Source organism: Gopherus flavomarginatus, chromosome 1, assembly GCF_025201925.1.
Source record: "Gopherus flavomarginatus isolate rGopFla2 chromosome 1, rGopFla2.mat.asm, whole genome shotgun sequence".
NCBI lineage: Eukaryota > Metazoa > Chordata > Testudines > Testudinidae > Gopherus > Gopherus flavomarginatus.
Window position 1 is genome coordinate 204,929,841 of NC_066617.1, and position 25,376 is coordinate 204,955,216.

The following is a 25,376-nucleotide window of genomic DNA, read 5'->3' on the forward strand; positions in this document are numbered from 1 at the left end:
CAAATTTGTTGAATTTCTTTATTCACCATAAAAATTTGTTTCAGGATAAAAATGATCTATTAAAGAAAGACAGTCAACTTTGCTAAACATGCCTAGAACTGCCCACAATGAACAGAACAAATATATCCCAAGGTCCCTGCAGAAAGAAGTCAGACAGGGAGGTAATGACATCTTGAAAATCAGGAAGGAAATTCAGCAGTCAGGAGAAAATTCCAGTTCACAATTAACTATGTAAATAGTCCTAAAAATATTCACATTTCATGCAGCTATGTTCAATCTATACCATGGTATTGAAAACAAACTGCATCATATGACACCATTCCATTGCAATACAGAAGTTTTTGTTAAAGCCACAGAACTGAATTAAAACTTTGCACCAGCTACTTAAATGTAAAAAGAAAGCAAATGTGCTTCTTGGAGCTTAAAAAACTGCACATGACTGGATCCCAAGAGGCAAATAATGGGAGGTGCTCCACGACTACAAGAATCTGGTTTCCTCTCTTTTTGTAGATCATGAAATCCTTTTACAGGATGTGTGAAAACTGCACCTGGGTCTATGTCTACTTTCCTGACAGATTTAAAGGCCAGGGAGGATTCCATTACACAGATGTCTCTGCATATCTGTACAGGAAATGCTAACTTATTCTGGTACCATACAAAATTGTAAGAGAACATCACTAGTTCATATTCATTACCACAAGCACTTGACTATCCACATTTCAGTGCAGATTTACAGAAGATTCTTTGGACATACAGTTTCAAAGCATGCCACAGCTAAGCAATTCAGTATGTCAGGATTAACAGATCTTCTCAAGGCATCCTGTGCAGGTCATTACTCTGAGGAAACAAACTGTAACAGACTCAGGAGTTTGAAAGATACACATTGCTAGCTTATCTACATGGGGAAGTTAGTGTGGAATAAGTTAGGGTGTGAATGTAAAGCGCAATAGTTATTTCATACTAGCTCCACTTTAAAGTACATTAAATTTAACCACACAAAAGCACTTTTAGTCCAGAATAAGAGTGCCATGTGGTGAGCTAGGGCAACATAACAATTGTGCTTTAAATTTACACCCCAGCCTGTTCTGCACTAACTTCCCAAGTAGACAAGTCAATAGATCACAGATATTTGTACTGCAAAGGAACTAACTGTTGGCTATGGAGAACAGCAGATATTTCTACAATAGTACTAATTTTCAAGATTAACTATAGTGGTGACGTGAGTTTTTTGTTGTAATATAATGAGGCAAGATGAGCTGCTGCATAACTACCATTGTTTCCAAAGGATTTACTGTCAAAATATAAAATACAACGATTCTGCACTGATTTAGCAGGTTACATGTAGTGGTGACACATGTTATTTTTATTTGTAAGTTATATACTGGCTCCTAAATACTGTTCTGAGTCAGGGACAGTAGAAAATATCTAGAACATAAGGTTTGTTTGTATTCAGAGCACTGTCATCTGCAAATGAAACTCTGAATTGAACTGTCAGATTTTCCCACTGAGAATCCGGAACTGTGGACAGTAGCTTGAACTGCTGTCCATTTAGAACTGTGAACACTAAAGACACAGCCCTAAAAATGACTGACTGACAAACTGAGACACGAAGATTTGATATTTTTATATATGAAAATTCTGGAATGGAATTTGAGCATAATAAAACAACATTAAAAGTATGTTAAAGTAATAATAAAAGTCTGACATGCAAAAAGGTATTGGAAATATAAAGCTAAGATTGAAACCTCATCCATAACGTAGAACATTGTTCCTAGCTACTGAAGCTCATATGGCATATATGTTCATCCACCACGTGGAGAGCCTTGCATTACCCTAGGTCCAATGGGGCAATTTAAGAATAGAGTTTCAGATTTAACTTTGAATATCCTTGCTTTCATAGATTTGAGTCAGATTCTTAACATTGTTTTAATCCATTGTCTGTCTTTAATTTCCTTTCTTTAAAAAAATCTCAAATGGAGTACAGAAATCCTTTCTTCCACTGAGTTTAGGATGATGACAAACTGTCAAAGCATATTTAGTGATTCCTCTTAATTTAATGATTACTGATATGATGGAATTTAATAGCTCCAAATTATGTAGTTAATTCATTCTTAGGGGGTGGAGTATGTTTCTTTCAAGATAAACTCAATTTCTTTATGGTCAGAACAAGCAATTCTAAAAATATAAATGTATACTCGGTAGACTCAACTGTATGTGTTATTGACACAATTATTCCTTCTGTGTTAATATCATCATCTATTGTGTCAATCAAGTTGCTACTCCTGAATGGACTAATTTTTTTAAAAAAATATTTCATTGAAAAGTAGCCGCTATATATGCCACAATATGAAGAGAGGTGCAGAAGCAAGAAGAGTCTTAAACTATTATGTCTATTTTTGCTTTTGGACTCACACTTTAAAAAAGTAGCCCCTCTTCCCCTTTTATTTTCAATAGTTAAAAATACTGACCTCCCCAGCCAAAGATTTTGTATTGCAAATTTCAGTCTGGAGCAATTTTTACAGTCAAGTTATGAAGTGCTGAAGCTAGGAGGTTTTAACAGAAGGGCTGGCAGACCCTAAACTGCAGCAAAGCTACTGGGTGCCACCAGAATAAAGTTCATGCGTAAATGTGCATAAGACATTCATTTTGAGTAATATAGGAACCATGTGCTTTAGTTAACTACTTCTGTAAAATACTGAAGTTTTATAGTTAGCAAATATTAGAATATGGTAACATTAAAAAAAAAGAGAGATATGAGGTGAAGAAGAAGATTGGTTCTTCATTTGAACACTGACAACAGGACATTCGATTCCCTCCTGAGAGCAATACTCTTAACTTTATCTTTAAAAATCAGTTTTCAACCTTCAGAAAGAGTTGGAAAAAATCCTTTTAAAGGGAACAAGTGGCCTCTGAAACGCACCAATAAAAAAAGCATTTATCAGTTTTGTTCCGTTTTTCTTCGCACTTTTCCTCAACACTTTCATAACCAAAACGAATGAATCCAACACTTAGACAAAGCAAAAGGTAAATCCATCTTCACTGATGGAATCTGAGGCGCAAATGCTCATCAGATTATAAGTGAAATGAGTTTGCTAGATTCAATCTAATCAATAGCAGGCACTCACTTTGCAAGCACCAGAGCTATTAAAAACACATATAAATGAATCGGAAGGCTAAATCCATCCATTCTTTTAATCACATAGCAATTATACAATCCAGTATTACTGAAGAGCTAAACTCATTGGCAGTGATACTCAGACCTCAGCGGTTCAGGAGACAACTTAGGGATCAACATTACCCAAAAGAGGCACAGTAGTGTGAATTTATTGTTGCATTTACTACGATAATATGTATTCATATTTAAACCGTAGGCCAGGAAATATTTAGTTTGTAACATTTTATTTTTATATATATAAAAATAAAAATTCACACAAAAAATGATTGACCAAGTATTATTATTTTTGGTTAATAACATAGCAAAAGCATCCTGATTGGTTAATAATTAAATCATACAGTGTTTTAATATCATGTTCTGCAAAGAGCCAGAGTAGACACATTAAAGAGTCACTTGCGGCTTGTGAGCCTCAGTCTGAGTATCACTGATCTATGGTTTCAATGACACAACCTAGTTATGAAGGTCAGGTTAAAGACTGAACTCAATGAAATGTGAAAATAATAGGAATATTAAAATGAATTAAAATTAGATACCTGATATCCAGGTATTGATCTCACTGATTCCACCACAGCCAGGGATACCAGGTGCTGAATAAAAGGAATTCTCTGTCCCAGCTGGGAACACAAAGGAATGGAAACATGTAATGTTGATAGAGCACATCCCACAGGACTAAGCCAGACATTTCCGCCACGACCTGAAAAAAATCCACCACACTGAATAAACGAACACGTAAGACAGAGAAATCGTGAGGGTTTTTTGTTTTGTTTTTACGAAGTTCATACTAGTTGATGTAGAAAGCAGCAGCATAAGAATTAGTTTATTCAAAAATAGCACCCACTTGAAAAAAATCTACGAGGGCTCTAAAACTGTTCCAGCTTATTTCAAAGAAAAACTACATTCAATTTTATAGCTATTTTAAAGTATTGGTTTTGTTAATGTGTGTTCAGGTAATCATGTTTATAGAAACTTCATAAAGAAATCAAAAGCATTGCACACGATATGTTCCCCAAAATTCCTTGGTATCTTGTAGATTACATGTTTTTATGAACTACTTATGTTTGGTTTTAAATAAAAAAGTACTTGTGAAACGTTCCTGGAGATTGAAGCCTTCTATCTATCCACAGAACAGAGTCCATGCATGTAGTTCTCAACCTATTTACCATTGTGGGCCACATTTGTAGCATTTTGTGTGTTATACGGGTCACACCCACACAAAAAACATATTCCGTGTATGATCCTGAGGATGTCACGAGACACAGCTGTGTGCTGACTGGTCTGCAAGTGACCTGTGGGCCGCAGGTTGAGAACCACTGCTCCATGTCAATTCAAGGCCCAGTCCTACTGCAATGAAGTCAATGGGAGTTTTGGTTCTGGTTTGGTTCAGTGCCAAGTGTGGTGATGGCAGTTTGTGCCATATGGAAGACTTTTTAGTAGGAATTAAAACAATGCCACCAATTCATTCTATGTAAGCCACTAAACAGCCATGAGATAACTACTTCTGGTCATTTCTAACTTGCGTTGGATTCAGATTAGTAAGAATAAAAGGAGGAAAAACTGCTATCCGATTATCAACCCCCTGAGCTCTCCAAAAATATTTTTTCTTTGTGTCTATAAATTACGGCTGTTGATTAATCGCAGTTAACTCGCACGATTAACACAAAAAAATTAACCATGATTTAAAAAAATTATTGTGATTAATCGTAGTTTTAATTGCACTGTTAAACAATAGAATGCTAATTGAAATTTATTAAATATTTTTGGATGTTTTTCTAAATTTTCAAATACATCTCTACCCCGATATAACATGACCCGATATAACAAAAATCTGGATATGACGCGGTAAAGCAGCACTCTGAGGGGCGGGGCTGCTTTACCACATTATATCCAGCAGTGGGGCTCAGACGCAGATTGAAAGGGCCCAGGGCTCCCCGCAGCGGCCAAAGCCCGGGGCTCTTTAAATCACTGTTGGAGCCCTGCCGCTGCTACCCCAGGGCTCCAGCAGCGGGGCTTGGGCGGCAATTTAAAGGGCTTGGAGGTCTGGCGGCTGTGAGGAGCCCCAGGCCCTTTAAATCATCGTCGGAGCCCTGCTGCCACTACCCCGCCGGTACCCCGATATAACGCGGTTTCACCTATAATGCGGTAAGATTTTTTGGCTCCCGAGGACCGTGTTATATTGGGGTAGGGATGTATATTGATTTCAATTACAACACACAATACAAAGTGCATACTGCTCACTTTATATTATTATTTTTATTATAAATATTTGCACTGCAAAAATGATAAACAATAGAAATAGTATTTTTCAGTTCACCTCATAAAGTACTGTAGTGCAATCTCTTTATCGTGAAAGTGCAACTTACAAATGTAGATTTTTTTTGTTACATAACTGCACTAAAAAAAGAGACAGTTACCTGTTCCTTAACTGCTGTTCTTCGAGATGTGTTGCCGCGGTGGCTCCAGACACCAGCACGCCAAGCATGTGCTTGGGGAGGCAAGCCATGGGGGGCACTCTGCCGGTCGCCGCGAGGGCGGCAGGCAGGCTGCCTTTGGTGGTATGCCTGAGGAGGGTCCGCTGGTCCCGCGGCTTTGGCGGACCTCCGTGGGCAAGCTGCCGAAGGCAGCCTGCCTGTTGTGCTTGGGGCGGCAAAATACCTAGAGCTGCTCCTGTATGTTGCTCATGTCCATTCCATATTAAGCGTGTGTGCTCACCACATGCACCGGTGCCAGAAGTTTTTCCCTCAACAGTATCCACAGGGGAACGGCTCTGGTGCCCTCTGGAGTGGCGCCTGCATGGCGTGGTATAAGGAGTGCCGCCGGTTCCCCCCATCTTCAGTTCCTTCTTGCTGTAAACTACAACAGTGGGGAAGGAGGGCGGGTTGTGGAATGGACGTGAGAAACACATCTCGAAGAACATCAGTTACGGAACAGGTAACTGTATTTTCTTCTTTGAGTGCATGCTCATGTTCATCCCATATTAGGTGACTACCAAACAGTACCATCGGAGGCAGGTAGGAGTTCCCGGATATGTAAACTGCAACACAGCTCTGCTGAACCCAGCATCATCTCTGGCCTGCTGAGCGATGGCATAATGTACCGTGAATGTGTGAACAGAGGACCACATCACGGCTCTACTGATGTCCTGGATAGGGACCTGCACCAGGAAGACCACTGAGGACACATGAGCTCTAGTCGAGTGGGCTCTGACAATCGGTGGCGGTAGAACCCCCACCAGGTTGTAAAAGTGGGAGGGATAGTTCAGTGGTTTGAGCATTGGCCTGCTAAACCCAGGGTTGTGAGCTCAATCCTTGAGGAGGCCATTTAGGGATCTGGGGCAAAAGTCTGGGATTGGTCCTGCTTTGAGCAGGGAGTTGGAGTAGATGACCTCCTGAGGTCCCTTCCAACCCTGATATTCTATGATTCTATGATCCAATTCCTCCGCAAGGACACTGAAAGGCCCTTCATCCAATCCTCTGTAGCAGTGAAGAGCTGACTTGATTTACGGAAAGGGTTGGTATGTTCCAGGTAAAAAGCCAAGGCTCTCCGGATGCTCAGCGCATGAAGACACCTCTCCTCACTGGTCTTGTGTGGTCTTGGACAGAACACCAGAAGGAAGATGTCCTGGTTCAGATGGAAGGTGGACACCACCTTCGGCAGGAAGGCCAGGTGGGGCTGCAGCTGAACCTTGTCTTTGTAGAAGACCATGTATGGCGATTCTGAGGTCAAGGCTTTAATCTCAGAGACTCGTCTTTCTGATGTCACAGCCACCGGGAAAGCGACCTTCCATGACAGGTTGGAAGGTGGTAGGAACCCAGCAGCTCAAAGGGTGAGCCTCTGAACCGAGAAAGGACCAAGTTAAGATCCCACTGCAGGATAGGGGCCCATATCTGCAAGAAGAGTCTATCGAGACTTTTCAAGAATCTGACCTTCATGTCATGAGAAAACACCATCTGGCCCTGTATCGGCAGGTGAAAAGCAGAGGTAGCCACGAGATGCACTCTAATGGAAGTGTGCGGCCGGCCTTGGTTCCTCAAATGAAGCAGGTAGTCTAAGACAGATTGTATGGAAGAATGCAAGGGAGAGATGCCACACTTGGACGCCCAGTGGGAAACCTTGTCCACTTGGCTAGGAAAGTCAGTCTGGTTGAGGGCTTCCTGCTTCCCAGGAGGACCTGCTGGACCTCCTCCAAACAGATCTGCTCGTCCGGGTTCAGCCATGCAGCACTCACCTCAAGAGGTGGAGGGACGCGAGATTGGGATATAAGAGCCAACTGTGGTCCTGTGACAGCAGGTCTGGTCGGTTGGGCAGGGACCAGGGAGGGACCGCTGTCAGGTTCATGAGCAAGCTGAACCAATGCTGGCAAGACCACGCAGAGGTGATCATGATAACTTGCACCCTTTGCCAGAACCTCACTGATGAGTGGAATCTGAGTGGAATCAGAGGGAATGTGTACATCAGGCTCCCTGACCACGACAGGAGGAAGGCATCGGAAAGGGAGTCCTTGCCCAGACCAAAATTGATGATATTTTGTTTTGCCTGGTGGTGAACAGGTCCATCTGGGGAGTTCCCTACCTCTGGAAGATCATGTAGGCTACCTCCCGATGGAGTGACCACTCATGGTGAGAGGAGAAGGCCCTGCTGAGGTGATCTGCTAGCGTGTTCTTAATGCCAGGGAGGTGACAAGCCTCCATATGGATCTTGTGGTTGATGCAGAAGTTCCAGAGACGGAGTATCTCCTGACAGAAAGCCAATGAGAGCGCTCCTCCTTGTCTGTTGATGCAGAACGTTGAGGCTGTGTTGTCGGTCAGAACTCTCAGTACCTTGCCCAACAGGTGAGGTAGGAAGACCCCACATGCCAAGCGGACCGCTGAGTTCTTTGACATTTATGTGTAGCGTCATCTTCTCCAGGGACCACATACCCCGGGTCTGGAGATCTCTGAGCACCCCACCCGAGGTCCAAGGCGTCCAACACCAACTCGATGGAGTGGGAGGGGGTTTCAAACGGAACTCTCTCTAGGACCTTCACACACTCGGTCCACCAACGCAGCAAGGTGAGTATTACTGGGGAGGATGGTAACAATCTTTTCCAGGTGATCCCTGGACTGGGAAAAGATCGAAGTCAGCCATTGCTGCAGGGGCCGCATCCGGAGACTGGCAGGGCGGACAACATATGTGCAAGCCGCCACATGGCCCAGCAGACACAGGCAAACTCTGGCCATAGTCAGGGGGAATGCAGAGACTCCGCAATAAGGTCTGTCAACATCTGGAACCTTTGTAGTGGCAGGAATGCTCTGGCACAGGTTGGGTGGAGCTCTGCTCTCATTAACTTTATCCTTTGCACTGGAACTATCGTCGACTTCTTGTCGTTCACCAGTAGACCCAGGGAGTGGCAGGTGGCTTGCAGCACTACAACATCCTTTTGGACCTGAGACCTGGAGCTGCCTTTGACCAGCCATTCATCAAGGTATGGGTAGATCTGGATACCCTGGCACCTGAGATAAGCCCCCACCACCGACATGCTCTTGGTGAACACCCTCGGTGCTACTGCTAGGCCAGACAGGAGGACAGTAAATTGGTAGTGGCCGGGTCCCCCCATAAATTGGAGGAAGTGTCTGTGACCTTGAAAAATCACTATGTGGAAGTATGCACCCTTCAAGTTGAGGGTGGCATGCTCGTCTCCCGGATCCAGGGACAGGAGGATAGAGGCGAGGGAGACCATTCACAACTTCAGCTTCTTTAGGTACTTGTTGAGGTCTCGCAGGTCCAGAATGGGCTGTAGACCACCCTTGGCCTTTGGGATTTAAAAGTACCGGGAACAGAACCCTTTGTTCCTGTACTTGAGAGGAACCTCCTTCACTGCATCCAGCTGCAGTAACCCTTGGACCTCCTGCGTGAGGAGACTCTTGTGAGACGGGTCACTGAAGAGGGACAGAGAAGAAGCCTGGGTGGGGGTAGAAAGAAACTGGGGGTGGGTATAGCCCTGTGTTCAGGACGCAGCGGTCTGAGGTTATAGTGGTCCACGCAAGGAGGAAAAAGAAAAGGCAGCTGAAGATGATGGATCTAGGGAATAGTATGGTAGGTCTCCCTCAGGCACACCCTCAAAACGGTTGCTTGGCCCCCTGATTGTTTCAGGTGGAACCTGACTGAGCAAAGGGTGGACGAAGGTGGCTCAGGTGGCGTTTGTAGTCCTTGGCCTTCTTGTGAGGCAGGTCCTGCCTAGGCTGGCTCCCTTGTTCCTAAGGCTCCTGTGATTTGAACCGCTTACATGCCAGGCCTGGGACATAAAGTCCAAGAGTTTTCAGGGTGGCACGGGAGTCCTTTAAACCGAGCAGCTTGCTGTCTGCTCTGCAAACAGAGCCTGGCTGTCGAAAGGAATGTCCTGCATCGACTGCTGAGCCTCAGTGCACAAGCCTGAGAGGAGCAGCCAGGACGCTCGCCACATGGAGATGGCAGAGGCCATGGTGTGAGCGGCAGAATCTGCTGTGTCTGAAGCTGCCTGTAGGACTTCCCTGGCCACAGCCGTGCCTTCCTTGAGGATCGCCCAGAATTCCTTCCTCGATTCTTCAGGAAGTGAAGCCTCGAAGTTGGCCATGGCCTGCCACATGCTGTAATTGTAGCAGCCAAGGAGTGCCTGGTGATTGGCCACTCTCAACTGCAGGCTGGAAGACAAATGAACTGTGTGTGCAAAGAGATCCAGCCTCCTTGAGTCTTTATTTTTGGGGGTAGCCCTGCGTTGACCTTGCCTCTCCCTGTGGTTAATTGCCTCTATTCATCAGGGAATTGGAGGCCAGGTGGGAATATAAGTACTCACGCCTCTTGGTTGGCACAAAGCACTTGCGCTCGGCCCTGTTAGAGATGGGGGGCAAGAAGGAGGGAGTCTGCAACCGGGCAGTGGTAATCTTCAATACTCCTTCATGAACGGGTAAAGCCACCCTGGCAGGTGCTGAGGAGCAGAGGACATCAAATACGGAGACCGAAGGCTCCTCCAATTTGTCGTCCTGAAGCCCCAGGGTAGAAGCAACCCTCTTCAATAGTTCCTGGTGTGCCTTAGCATCATCCTGAGGAACTAGGTGAGGGGACTCCATGATAGCCTCATCTGGCGACAACAAGGATGGTGCTGGTACCGCAGGACCCTCAACGTCTATTGGTGGTCCACCAGGCTGCTCCTATGGGTCTTCCTGGACCTGTGGGGTCCTCCCCCACAGAAGTCTCAGGCACTGGAGGGAGTTGATATGTCTAGGCTGCTAACCTGTCTGAGGCTCCTGACACCGATCGGGCAGCCTGAGAAGGTTGGGTGAACCTCCAAGGGTTTACGGGTACCATGGCGCCGGCCACTGCACTTGGGGTCCTGGGACAGGTTTTGGTGCTGATGATGTAGGCGACAGCGCCAGTATCGTAGGATGCCCTGCAGTTACGGAATCCTGCTCTGTGCTGGAGCTATCGCCGGAGCGGTCGCTACCCGGCGACCAGGATTGGGTGGAGTGGCAGCTCTTACCTGACTGGTGCTGGTCACTGCGCCTTAAGGTAGAACTGTCCGAGTGAGATGAAGGTCTTGGTCTGGGCCTTGGGGACTGATGGTGTTCGGTGGATCAGTGTTGGAAACCTGGCAATCTACGCTTTACGCTACTTGACCGGTACCAGATGTCAAGCGGGACCAGGAGCTATCACGCACCAGTTGCTGGGAGGATCTTCCCGAATAGGACGATCACCATCTCAAAGACTGATGACAATGGGCTGGTGACCGGTGGCTTCGGTCCCCCGATCGGTCCCGAGATCCGTACCAAGCTCTTGGTGAGGTGAGGGGTCAGTCTTGGTGCCCCTGCCAGGGAGCACAAGCCTCAGTGGATCTGTGCCAGGCTACTGGTGAGGTACGCCTCAAATCCTGCTGTTGGTGCCCAAGGTCTGGGAATGAAGAGGGCTCCGCTGAGCCTGCCTCTCTAGCTCTGAGGCATGACGGCTTTGGGTGGGGGAGCAGTGGCAGGACATCCCATGTGATGGGGAACAGTGCATTGCCGCGGTGGGGACTTATATGGAGGACCCAAGGCGGGTTTACCCCGAGACCGGGGTACCGCTGGAGCCAGTGTGAGCGGCACCGGAAGCATCACGATCTCCTGAGCTGCCTGCAGGGATTCAGGTGTCGATAGCACCTGAAGCTGATGGAGGCCTGTACTGCTATCTGGAGTCACAGGCAAGGTATGGGATGGCCTGCACTGCTCGACTTGAGCTGGGGCCTGAGTTCCATAAAGGGGCATTGAGCTGTCCGGTGTGGGTCTTGGCTTGCCCCTAGCCCTTCCTTTCCCTTTCAGGTGATTGTCTCGCTCCATTTTCGTCCTGGGTTTGAATGACTTACAAAGATCACACTTGTCACTTATGTGCCCTTCACCCAAGCACCTTAGGCAGCTATTACGTGGATTGCCGATGGGCATAGGCCGTTTGCAATGATCACAGGGCTTACAGCTGGGGACCGGGTCATGCACCGTCCCCAGGCTGAGTCCCACTTGGGACTAACAAAGACTTTAATAGTTGAATTAGTTGAATGAGTTAGTAGTAGTTGAATGAGTTGAATGAGTTAGTAGTGAATTAGTTGAATGAGTTAGTAGTAGTTCTTAACTATATACAACTATACAGGTTTTGCAAGAATGGAGAACCAAACAATTCTAGCCGAAGCAGCAGATATTCCAGCACTGTCACTGGCGGCATGAAGGAACTGAGGGTGCGGGGAGCCGGTGGCGCTCCTTATACCGCGCTATGCAGCCACCACTATAGAGGGTGCCAGAGCCAGTCCCCTAAAGATACTGCTGAGGGAAAAACTTCTGGCACTGTTGCATGTGGTGAGTACACACACCTAATATGGAATGGACACGAGCAAACACTCGAAGAACAATGCAAAACTTTAGAACCTACAAGTCCACTCAGTCCTACTTCTTGTTCAGCCAATCGCTAAGACAAACAAGTTTGTTGACATTTATGGGAGATAATGCTGCCCAGTTCTTATTTACAATGTCACCTGAAAGTGAGAACAGGCATCTGCATGGGACTTTTGTAGCCGGCATTGGAAAATATTGCTAAATATTTGTATGACACTTCATACTTCGGCCACCATTCCAGAGGATGTGCTTCCATGCTGATAATGCTTGTTAAAAAAGTAATGCATTAATTAAATTTGTGACTGAACTCCTTGGGAGAGAATTGTATGTCTCCAGCTCTGTTTCACCTGTTTAGGCCATATATTTCATGTTATAGTAGTCTCAGATGATGACTCAGCTCTTGTTCCTTTTAAGAACACTTTTGCTGCAGATTTGACAAAACGCAAAGAAGGTACCAATATGAGATTTCTAAAGATAGCTACAGCACTCAACCTAAGGTTTAAGAATCTGAAGTGCCTTCCAAAATTTGAGAGGAATGAGGTATGGCGCATGCTTTCAGAAGTCTTAAAAGAGCAACACTCCGATGCGGAAACCACAGAACCCGAACCTCCAAAAACAGAAATCAACCTTCTGCTGGTGGCATCTGACTCAGAGGATGAAAATGAACATGTGTCGGTCCGCACTGCTTTGGATTGTTACTGAGCTGAAACCGTTATCAGCTTGGATGCATGTCCTCTGGAATGGTGGTTGAAGCATGAAGGGACATATGAATCTTTAGCGCATCTGGCATGTAAACATCTTGTGATGCAGGCTAGAACAGAGCCATGCAAAAGCCTGTTCTCACTTTCAGGTGACATTGTGAACAAGAAGCAGGAAGCATTATCGCCTGCAAACGTAAACAAACTTGTTTGTCTGAGCAACTGGTTGAATAAGAACTGGGACTGAGTGGACTTGTAAGCTCTAAAGTTTTACATTATTTTATTTCTGAATGCAGTTTTTTTTGTACTTAAGTCTACATTTGTAAGTTCAACTTTCATGATAAAGAGATTGCACTACAGTATTTGTATTAGGTGAATTGAAAAATACTATTTCTTTTGGTATTTACAGTGCAAATATTTTTAATCTGAAATAAATATAAGGTGAGCACTGTACACTTTGTATTCTGTGATGTAACTGAAATCAATATATTTGAAAATGTTGAAAGCATCCAAAATATTTAAATAAATGGTATTTAATAATGTGATTAATCACGATTCATTTTAAGTGCTTGACAGCCCTACTATAAATGATCTACATAAACTACATTACTGAATAAATGCAATAAACTATCTTCTTTTTGTCAGTGTTGCAAGAAAACCTACTTACCTTTCCCTTGTGTTTGTCGAACTGCAATCGCTATTAAATCCATTTCCTGAGGCAAATTGAACATCAGCCTGACAATTAATGAAAAAGATTGTCAGCTAGAACAGTCAGCTTTTTTCATGAAAATCTACCATCAACATTTAAATAGAGGCTAATATTTTACATCAAATTAACAGCATCATTTATTTATTTTCAGTTATAATTTATGATTAGGTGAAAAGGGTAATGGAAAATCCAAAGAGAGAAGCTACCTGAAAAATGATCAAGTGAAATAATACTGCATCTGTAATTCTGGAAAAAAGATATGACCATAGTTCATTTAAGGTGCTTTTTAAAACACAGATGGCTGTATTTCTTTAGTATTTCTTATTTCTTCTAACTTGGGTCACTATCTCCAATAAGTGACAAGTAGCGATTCCAGACATTTGTTTCTACTTACAGCAAATTTTTGTTCATACTCTACAACGTAACAGCAGCAGTTTCTGATTATTTAGAAAACCAATATGGTGGCAATAAAGCAGTTTAAAAGATACACTATCCCCCGAGAACTAATTATGATTTAACTACAGTAAATAAATCTACACCTTCTGAGAACTCTAGAGAACACTGGTTTGGTTTAGGTTTAGGTTTTCACTCTGCTGTTAAAATAGTTTCACTTAAAAGAATACTAACTTTCCTCTGGGAATCCGTAGAAAGTACACTTGAACGCCATCAAATGAGTCAACATTAACTTTAAAAAAAATCTTACTATGAGAACTGTTTTAAACATATTTCAACTGTATTATGATCCATCTTCATTTCATTTTAAGTTTTGGGGAAAAGATAAATTATTTAACAGACAAAAAAGATCCACATGATGTTACCAGTGTTCGGCTATACAAGATAAATCTAGTAAACAATTTATAGTCTGTAAAAGCTCACTTTTAATGCAAATAAAGAGTAGTTCATTTAAATTAAAGGTGGTTTTGCCTTAGGCAGTGTGTGCCACACTAATAAGAAAAGAGTAAGTGGTGTTCAGAGTTATTTCTTCTGAATTTAGGAAGAAGATTCAAGGACTTCCAAGTCCTCCTGTAACCAAGATAGTGACACAGTATACTAGGAACTAGTAAGTACAAGTGCACCCTCTGCTGCCTACTGGAAATAAATGTTATGGCAGACAGCTACTGAAGGAGCTAGTTGTCTGCTCCCCCACCCCCCGCGCTTTTTAATTTGAAATGTGGTTTTTCATTAATGGCTGTCGAAACCAAATGTAGATCTCTAAAACAAAGAGATATGATTAAGGGAACATATGCATGGAACTGTTAGGGTTTGGCAACAGTTAACAAGACTGAGTTTGAGAACAGTGAGATTGTACTATTTAGGCCAAGAAGAAATTCTGTAAGGAGGTACACAACATGGGGAAGCCGCTAATACCTAGGCTGAGACAACTGGAGGCAGACAGATTTATTTCTGCTATCTGAGATAGCCCTGGAGGCACTGCCACACAGCTCCAAGGCAATAATAAAGTGCTTCTGAACTTAATAAATTGTGTTGGTTTTTTTGGGGTGGGAGGGTTTGTTTCATTTCTGGAAAAGAAAAGTTGTTTGAATTTTCTTTACTAGAAAGAAGCTATTGTAGATGGATTTACATTCTTAGCTATTGATGTTCCCACTGAAGAAATAAATGATTGTATTTGTGACCAATTAGATTGAAGGAGGAAAAGGGGGTTCATCAATGGTATAATGTAATATGATGAAGTTCTCATACTTTCATCTCCTCTTTTATTTCACTTTCCCCTTCATTTCAATGTTTTCATAAAGTTCTTTGTTTCTTATTGTTGCGCAGTGAATTAAGACAGAAGACTTCACTGATGAATCTAGAAGACCGACCCATTCAAACTAAATTTACTCAACAGGTAGGGATAAAGAAAAGCATTTATCTGATTCTGGAAAAAAATGCTTTAATTTCATTTCAAATTTTCATCACCCCCACGAGGTACCTGACAAACTGTGAACTGGGCATTTCTGGTGTTTAAAATAACTGAAATATTAAATGGTAAAACACTAGCACATTAATAATTTTTCACAACATAGACTATAAATTATGTTGTCAAGAGTAGTAAACAACACTTAAATGGTTCATAGAAATATCAGGGCCAAAGAACCATCAGTTCCCACAGCTAGCCAATGCAATGGCTTTTGTGTATATAGCAACATAAAATGGGAATTGAAACCACAAAAAACTACGTTTGAATAATGTTAACAGCCTGACAACTATACGTTTCATTGATGTAGTGGGTTTAAAGCTGAAAGTCTCATTAATGCACCCTGCTGTGTTACAGTATTGCAGAGGTATTACAAAAGGCAACATTACATTCCAGATGTTAAAATACCTGGGCATGGGTTAGAGACAGACTTCTACCCTTAACTCTGAATGTCTTTGTTCTGGGTGGGCAGAGGGAGGGATTAAAAAAAACCAAAACAAATCACACCCTTCAAGTTGCTTGATTATAGTTACTATAATTTCATTTACAGAGAATGCCATAATATTGGAAACACTTAGTATTAGAACAAAGATATAATATTTTTTAGTCAAACTGAAAAAAAGGCATGCCACTTGATCCAAGTCTCCTATGATATTTCAGATAAGAAGGTGACCTGCCAACTTTCTGTTCCATTTTTATTACTTTACTACATAGCCATAGTCCACTATATCCTTTCTGGAAATTAGCAGTGTATGTATTGATATGTTTACATTTTTCATTATAGTGCTTGATACCGGATGTGTAATCCATCTCCTTAATTTAGGTAATGGCAGTCTGAGCTGGATACTTTTCTAAAGAATAAACTGTACTGAAACAAAACCTTCCCTCATGATAGAGTTTAAAATATTGTCAATAGCTACAAAGGTCCACAGGACCATATAAAAGAAGATAAGTCAATCAAGGATCCTAATGCACCGTGACAGAAATGCTCAGATGTTACTGCATAGTGCCATTTATGGTTTTATAATTCAGGCTTTCCCCCAGGAGTATCTGGGAAGAAAAAAGTTGTCAGCTCCTACAATGCATTACTGAAAAGACTGTTACTTCTAAATGACAGTTCTATTGTCATTTCCATTCCAATTCTTAGTTCTTACAGTTATTTAAATACCCTCTGTAGTAGAATTCCGTATAACATCATTTTGTTGCAAGCTAACAATAAGTCCTATAACAAATTTTAGAGGAGGGATGGTTTTGCCCCTTTCAAACAATAAAATAGTAAATTATTCACCAGGTAAGTAAGTTGTTTGAGCAACTTAATTTAATTAAGTTAAAAAAAGTCATCTCTCTTCTCCCAATAAATCCTCATTAAAGCTAGCTGTGGGGTCTAGTTTAAACCTCACGTAAGTCAGGAAATGCAGACTCAAGGCTAATGTGTGTCAAATCATTCAGTCTGCTAAAAATCCACTCCGTTTTCTCCTATGTACTGCATGCCATTCACAACATGCTAAAGAACTCTTTACCCCATTCCCAAGTTGTTACATATTGTAGGTTTTCTATTTGTTTTTCGAACTAAACTCAAAATATACTAATAAAATGATGAGTTTATCTATGGGAACACAAGAGCATCTTTGCAAGCAGAACAGTTTTCAAGTTAACAACTCCTTCCACTGGAAAAAAAAGCTCATCTTAACAATATATTCCACTAGATTTTCTTAATGTACCATTACCCTTTATTTTCAGAGTGTAATTACACAGAAAAGGCCTCTAATCCCAGCTACTTTTCGAGAGCAATCTATTTCTACACAGTGCAGACTACCTGAAATTGTTGATACTTTTGTGCAGTGCTTGCAACACAATCAGAGACATTCTACCCAACCAGTCATTAGTACATGTGTTGGAGCTCATCAATATGCCAGTAAATTTCTCTTTTATAGCAGAAATCCAAGCAGCTTCCACATAAAACAGCCTTTTCCCATATTAGTACTAGTACACAAAGTGATAGTATCTTTTACGTCTGGAGATACTAGTTTCCTGCATCCTCTTTAAAAAAAAAAAAAAAAAAAAGATTAAGATGTTCCAGACTTCTCTAGATTTACAAAAAGCCTTGCAATTTTACACTGCTAGTTTTTCCTACCTTGCTATGAACACTTATTGTACAAAGAAGAATCTACCATATTAAGATCATCATATTTTTTCTGACCTGTGTCTGCTGATACTGTGAATGGACTAACAAGGTTGTTTCACAGCAGTAGTTTTCCATCCCTTTTTCATTTGTGGACTACTAAAAAATTTCAAAAGGAAGTGCAGACCCCTTTAGAAATCTTTACACAGTCTGCAGACCCTCGGTGCCCAGGGACCACAGGCTGAAAACCAAATGTCTTACAGTTACACACACTTTGGACAGTTGTTGGGGGAAAAAAATTGTGCTAGCAACAAGAGTGTCAACTGTAGGGCCCAATTCTGTGAACACTTATTACTAGACACAGTGCTATTGTGAGGAGGATGAAGTCAATCTGGCTACACACAGTTGTGGCCACTTCATTTGAAGTGTTTGGAGGACTGGGCCCACTGACTGGACGGGGATAACACTGCTACTTTTGGTACCTCTGCAATAAAAATGGCACTTACTTTTTGTGCTCTCTGAATTTTCAACCAGTAATTTTCTTGTCTTTATTCTACTTTTATACCAGATATTTTATAATTAATTCTTTGTAAATGTTTATATACTATTTTTTAAAAAAAGAGACAGAATGTAAAAACACAGTAACACACAGCCAAAGGTGTCAGGAAACGTATTCAAATAAGAAGGGACTCCAAAAAATGGTCTGCCAACAAAATGCCAGTAAAATTTGAAACCTGGGTTCAGACACACTGGTAATGTTCCAAAACTTAAAACTTAAAGTTCTTTATTCAGTAAATCAGCTTCTCTGTGAATATCATCAAGACCACAAGGTTATAGTAAAGGAGGGAGTTTCCAAGGGAGATGTGAAGGGAAGTAAGGACTTAAGTTGTTTCGATTTAATTTAAAAACCCATTCTGGACAATTGAATTTTTTCCTTCAAAAAGTAATCTTCTCAATTCATGACCTTTTTTCCTTGAAAAAAAAAAATACTGCTTGAACCATTATGAAAAGCTAACAAAATAAATGGAAATGAAATGGATTTCATTAAAAATGAATTCCCGTGCCAAGGTCTAACAAACAGAGTAGTTATTGGGATGTAATAAAACAAATGTATCACAACATATTAAGAATGATATCTTCAGAAGTGAACCAGAGAGTTGTAAACATATTGATCAAGAACAGATCTAACTGCTCTTGTCCAAAGTAAAACATCGCCTGGTTACTGTAAAATAATTAAAATATACACAATACAGTCTGTAGCCATGTCACCTTGAGCTACAATTTCATCCTGCTTCATACACTAAGCAGAATCAAGCCTAGTCCACGACAGGAATTGAGACATTCAAAGGTAAAGTCAGAAACTAGAGGAGGTACTGTTGGTGATTCAGTAGGTGGTATGCTTCCTTCCAATTTAATATTGAATCCACTAACTTAGTCTGATGTTAGGAAACAAGCACTCTGATGGTAAAGAACTCCCTCTGAACCAGAATAGAATGCACTGAACTCATACAACATTGTCAGCTATCATCTTTCAAATGAGATAATAAACAGGGCACTTTGCAAGCACAGAGATTTCAGCCGCAGTGTCCTCACCAAATTCCAGTTTGGGCCTACCAAAATTTCTCTTCAGTCTGTTTCCTGTCCTGAACTGTTGTGTGCAGTTAACTAGTTGCCATGTTCCACAAAGAGGCTGTGTTTCAGCAGTGGGTGAAATAATTCCCAAACAGCCTGTCAAGTACTTTGGGATAATTGTGAACAAGAGACACTATATAAACAATTTATATTAAAATAAAATATATATAAAAACATGCTGTCATCCAGATGTAATTCATAAAGTGTAAAAAAAGCTGAAAATGGCTGAGAATTTAAAAATTGGCAAGTAACAGACTACAAATCCCAGTGATTACTGAACTGGTGATATTTTAAACAAAAAGAGCTTTCAACTATGCTTGTAGCTGTTTGCATCGCTTCACACTGACTCAGCCATCACAGGTTTCAGAGAACAGAGAGTGACAATCCTAGAATCTTATAGAGCTAAGAATTGGAACAAATATTTCTGAACAAAGAGGAAATGTATTTTCAAGATCAAAATTACAACAAAACTTTGACACAGAGATTTTCATGACAAACTTGCAAAAGCTAAGTTCCTTTTAAAGTATTTAAAGGGAAATCCATTATTTGTTAAGAACCATACCTCTTAAATATCTCTCAAAATGACGCACATCACTCATTTTAATCCCTATGTTATCTATGTTCCACACAAAGATGGTTTATCATCACCTTCATTGTTGAAAAGTATTTATATTAGACAAAGACGACACTCAAACTACAAAAAGAATAGGAGTCCTTGTGGCGCTTTAGAGACTAATAAATTTATTTCAGCATAAGCTTTCGTGGGCTACAGCTAACTTCTTTGGATGCACAGAATGGAACACACAGACAGGAGACATTTACACATACAGAGAACATGAAAAGGTGGAAGTATGCATACCAACTGGAAGAGTCCAATCGAGATGAGCTATCATCAGCAGGAGAAAAAAAACCTTTGAAGTGATAACTGAGATGACCCACAGAAGGTGTGAGGAGAACTTAACATAGGGAAATAGATTCAATTAGTGTAATGACCCAACCATTCCCAGTCTCTGTTTAAACCTAAGTTAATTGTATCTAATTTGCATATTAATTAAAGTTTAGCAGTCTCTCTTTGGAGTCTGTTTTTGAAGTTTTTTTGTTGCAAAATTGCCACTTTCAAGTCTGTCACTGAGTGGTTAGAGAGGCTGAAGTGTTCTCCCACTGGTTTTTGAATGTTATGATTCCTGATGTCAGATTTGTGTCACATCAGCCAGGCCATCAGGGGCTTGTTCACCTGCACATCTACCAATGTGATATATGCCATCATGTGCCAGCAATGCCACTCTGCCATGTACATTGGCCAAACCGGGCAATCTCTAAGCAAAGGAATAAATGGACACAAGTCTGTACATCTGGATGTAGTGCTTAGATTATCCAAAAGTACAAAATCCGGTTTAAAAGTCGAGAGAGAGAGAGAGAGAGAGTGTACATAATCTGCAATAACCCAATTTTAGGTGAATAAATTTAACGATACAGCTTAGGTATTAGAATCCGAATACTCAGGTACATCACTCTTGAAAAGTTATACAGAGAACTGGCTGTAGAAAGCAAATATAGGAATGAGTGTAGATTGTCACTCAGTAATTGAGAGTTTAGGATAGATTGTTCCTTAATAGATATAATCCATCACAGAAGTATTTCAGTTACTTTCCAGTTTTGCTTCTGGTCGGCACTCCAGCTCATCTCTCCTGGTACTGCCGATGTGTTCTAAATATCCCTCAAGTACCTGATAGTATCTGACAGCATGAGTTGCTGCTGAGCATAGCGTTGACTCATTCCACATTCTCTCAACACTTGCTTGTTACTGGGGGTCCCATGAGCCCAGGGTTCCAACAATCAGCACGTGAGTTTGAACCTCATAGCCCCTAGCTCTCCAGGTGTCAGCCAGAGGGGGCGCACTTCGCCAGTTTTCAAGACAAGGCATTGTGGAAGGTTAAGGTCCTGTTTTCAAAGGGCACTGTGACATCAACCATGATGATCTTCTTCTGTTCCTTGTTGGTGATGACGTCTGGTCACCATTGGCTGTCTGTTCCAGGGATGGCAAAGTTCATAACAACCTTCCCCGTGGGGGGTGGGATGACTGACTCGATTCTGGATGGCATTGTGTAACAGCTGCCAGGCTCTGGAATGGGGCTTGCAGCTACATAAGACGTGGGGTAGTGTCTTCCTGGCATAGCTGCCCTTCCTGCATCGCTTGTCCCAATTCCCATGGTGGATGGCTCCCTTCAGTGGGATGCAGCTGAGCCTGGCCCTGTGGATGAACGTACAGTTGGCAAATTGGGTGAAGATGCCCCTGGGGAGGAAGTGGTTGCTGGAGTCCCACTTGCACGTCACCTCGAAGGCCTTGCGCTGGTCTGGCTTCCATTTCAGGTTTTCCATGTACTGGAGTGGATGGCATCCTTAAGAATCCTCTCCAGCATGGTTCCAGCTCTCTGAGTGATGATTGTGTGCTCTGTATTTGTCACCTGTGACATTAGGACTCACAACTCCTGACACTCCTCACAACATGTCCAGTGGCAGCCGATTTGCTTCTCCAGGTGTGGCATAGCATTGCGGGCATGAGTTTAGAGCGAAGTAGTTTCCCCTCTCCTACAAATTTGCCTTCCAGGGAACTGCTCAGGTAGGCGGCAATATCTGGGTTAGAGGGAGTCCTGGCAATTTACTTCCTGATGACGTCCTGCATAGCACTCTCCACGATGTTCCTCACCATGGCGTCCGGGCATATGAGAAGGTCTAAGGCGTGAGTGATCATCGCAATGTTGCACCCGCTAAAAGAATGTTGGCGCCACCCTGCCTGTGCGAGATGTACACCAGTTCATTGCTGACGCTCTAGTGAAGAAGTGGAGATTTCTTCTCCAGCTGCCTGATAGTGTTGTCCGCCTTGTTAAGTAGTACCTTCGCCAGGGCAGATCCCCTCAGAACGAATAAAATACGGGAGATCAGGAAGGTGTTCAAGGCATTGATCTTCTGCCATTGTGCCAGTAGGGAGGAGTCAATCCTGGCCACATCTTATGGGATCTCCACGATGGCATCCTCAGATGTCTGCTGGATGTGGAAACGTTGGCGTGCCGAGGTGTTGGTACATTTGCCCATCTTCGAGGAAGATCATATGTTCACCCTGGATCTGAAATGGCATCACCTGGACCAAGTCACTTCTACTGCCATCAATATGCAGGGATACATACTTCCTGGCATTGAAGCAGAGTCCTACCCAGTTGGCAGCCTGGCTCGTGACATCGAGCATTTGTTGGAGACTCTCAGGGTTGTCTGCGATCAGGTTCAAATCATCTTCGTAGGCCAGGATATTCACTCTGTTGCCATACAGGTTGAAACTGCCTACACCGCTGGAAATCACTTGAATGAATGGCTCTATAGCTAAGTTGAAAACAATGGGGCTGAGGGGACAGCCTTGCTTCATGCCACTACAGATAGCTTCATCCTCTATGGCGAGTTGGCTATGCAGGGGACCTGGAAGAAGACTTTACATCACATGAAGTAAGGACCAGACTTACAAAGACTAAAACCACAGCCCCTGGAAAAGATAGCATTCACTATAACTTCCTGAAAAAACTAGACCCCTGTTGCCTGGCATTAACCACCATTTTCAACAAATGCAAATAGTTCTGCTGTACTCCCAGCTCCTGGAAGAAGTCTATGATGGTGCTCGTCTACAAGGAAGATGAGAGAGATGACCCCAGCAACTGAAGACCCCTATCTCTCTCTGTTCCACCATGTACAAACTGTATGCTAGCGGCCTGATGGCTAGGATCACAGACTGGTCAGTGAACAGAGGCGCAATCAGCTCCATCCAGAAAGGTTTCATGTCATCTGAAGGTTGTTATGAACACAACTTTGTTCTTCAGATTGCCATCCACACAGCCAGGAGTGCACAGAGACAATGTGCCATAGCATGGCTCGACCTGGCTAATGCTTTTGCATCCATGTTCCACATGCACATTTTTGCCATACTGTGAGAGTTCGGGATGCCTGAAAGCTTTCTCCAACTGGTCCAGGAACTTTAGGAAGGCTGCTCTACTACCATCCACTCCATGGAAGGAGACACATCTGAAATTCCTATTACTAAAACTTGTGTCTACCTCTCAGCTGGTCTCAATACTTTATGCAATGTTTCTCACACTACTTCAGTCTATTTGTACATTTCAATTTTTCAGAGAAAGATGGAAGTTTGAGTTAAATATATGCTTTGATAAAATACAAAAGTGTGGAAAACCATGGCATCTCAAAATGTATGACGTTTAACCAGTGAAAAGCTTAGTTTTTTCCATAGCGACTTATGGATTTGTATCGTGGAAAACCAATGCTGCTGACAAGAGAAAACCGGAAACATTTAAGATGTGGTGCTGGTGAAGACTCAAGCGTATGTCCTGGATGAAAAAGAAGACTTACACTTATGTTTGAAATATTACTGAAGAGAAACGGACTCTGTTGTCAGAAATCAACAGGCACAAATGTATGTACTTTGATCACACCAGGAATACAGATGGAAATAACCCTGAGAAAGTTATCATGGAAGGAATGGTGTCAGGTCATTGTAGAGGGGACAATCAGTGAGCAGATGGATAGACAATGTGCAACAGATCACTGGGAAGTCAGCTCCTGAGTGTGTAAAGTTCTCAAAGGATTGAGAATGCTCCCAAAAATTTTGCTATGATTTTACCCAATATTCAGAAATGAATAAATGGATTTTCTATACATTTACATAATACCAGAAGTGTGAGTGAGTCTAATGTTAAGTTAATGCAATTTAAACTCATACAAAGTATTTCCTGTATTCCTGCACACTTGTTCAAATATGGCATATTGGACAATGTATGCTAGCAGAGTGGAAATCAGGTTGGAAACCTAACACTATTTGGCAATACATCAATATCAGAAATTTTTGATCAGGTGTTATAAATGGTATAGAACTAGCAAGGATTCATAAGTTACCAGATGAATCGTAACTATATTAGCTACATTTCTTTTTTTGCCATCAAGTACACTGGAGATCTTTTCTTTTAAAAAATCAGTCTGTTTGCACAGCTAAGGACAATTGCAGACTGATTTTTTAAAAGAAAAGTTCTTGAGTAAAGTCGTGGCTCCACAGAAGTCAATGGCAAAACTCCCAATGACTTCAACAGCGCAAGGATTTCACCACTTCACTGTTAAGAGACTTACACATGGCATGGTAGAAATTGCTCCCTATGAGCTGTTATTTATAAGATTAATACATAACAGACTAATTTTTTGCGATATGGGAATAATTTCTCTCAAAGAAAGAACAGGTTCACAAGTGAGAAATGCGTCAGATTGCTACAGAGATATACTGGAGAAGGGGAAAAGTGACTTAGCTCACAGAATTTTTCCTTTGTTGTCATCATTTGTAAAGTATTTGTTATTTGTTCACTGTGGATATTATTGTTCTAAAATACTACAGTTGGTTGGGAACTTTCCATGGAAATAATTTTTTTAAAACAGAAAATGCAGTTGTTTTGTAAAAAACTTTTGATTTTCCATCAGGAAAATCTAAACTAAGTATTTTATTTTGGGTTGGTTCAACCGCTCAAAACATTTGATTTGTTGAATTGAACCAAAACCGTTAGTGTCAGGCTAGTTCAACATTAAACTGTATTTGCCTACGGTGTCTCAGTGCCTCATGGAAGTTGTAGTTCTGGTGCCGCAAGCTTAAATTCTCCCCTACTGGCTGTGCTTCTTCACAACTCTACATCTCCTATGATTCCATGCTGTCTCTCCTCTGACCAAGCTATGTGACACATCATGGGAATCACATGACTGCAGGTGCAACAGGAGAGCTCTAGTTTAGTCATGGAATCCTGCCCCAGGGGAGAGTGGAGGCAAGGAACACCTGAATTAAAATTCTCATCAGGCACCATGGCATCACAGGCACATGAAGTTTTACATTGAGCTCACTTGAAACAAAACATTTTGATTTGGTTCAGCAAATCAAAATGAATTATTTTAATGCAGGAATACTGAAATGCTGTTTTCCCATTTCTAAAACAGAATTTTTTTCAGAAGTTTTTATTCTACAAAAAATGTTGATATTTCAGTTTTCTTCTTGAATTAGGAGGAAAACTAATGTTAAAATATCAGAATCTCCCATGGCCAGAAATTTTATTTTCACTCAGCTCATATCTGAATAAGAAAACTAAAAAACACATCTAGAAAAAAATACCTTATTTTTTGATACAATGATCTTTTCTTTTTAAAGAAGAAATGAAAACAAACAGCCAAACA

At 41.9% G+C, this 25,376-nt stretch overlaps 1 protein-coding gene across 1 annotated transcript in view; it reads right to left on the reverse strand.

Annotated features, from left to right (window-relative positions):
- HLCS (holocarboxylase synthetase) overlaps nt 1-25,376 on the reverse strand; it is a 205,285-nt gene that overhangs the window by 6,763 nt on the left and 173,146 nt on the right. The window contains exons 7-8 of the mRNA XM_050929180.1: nt 13,405-13,472; nt 3,709-3,869 (exon numbers count right to left, since the gene is read on the reverse strand). Of these exons, the coding sequence (XP_050785137.1) occupies nt 3,709-3,869; nt 13,405-13,472 (229 nt within the window). The remainder of the gene's footprint in view (nt 1-3,708; nt 3,870-13,404; nt 13,473-25,376) is intronic.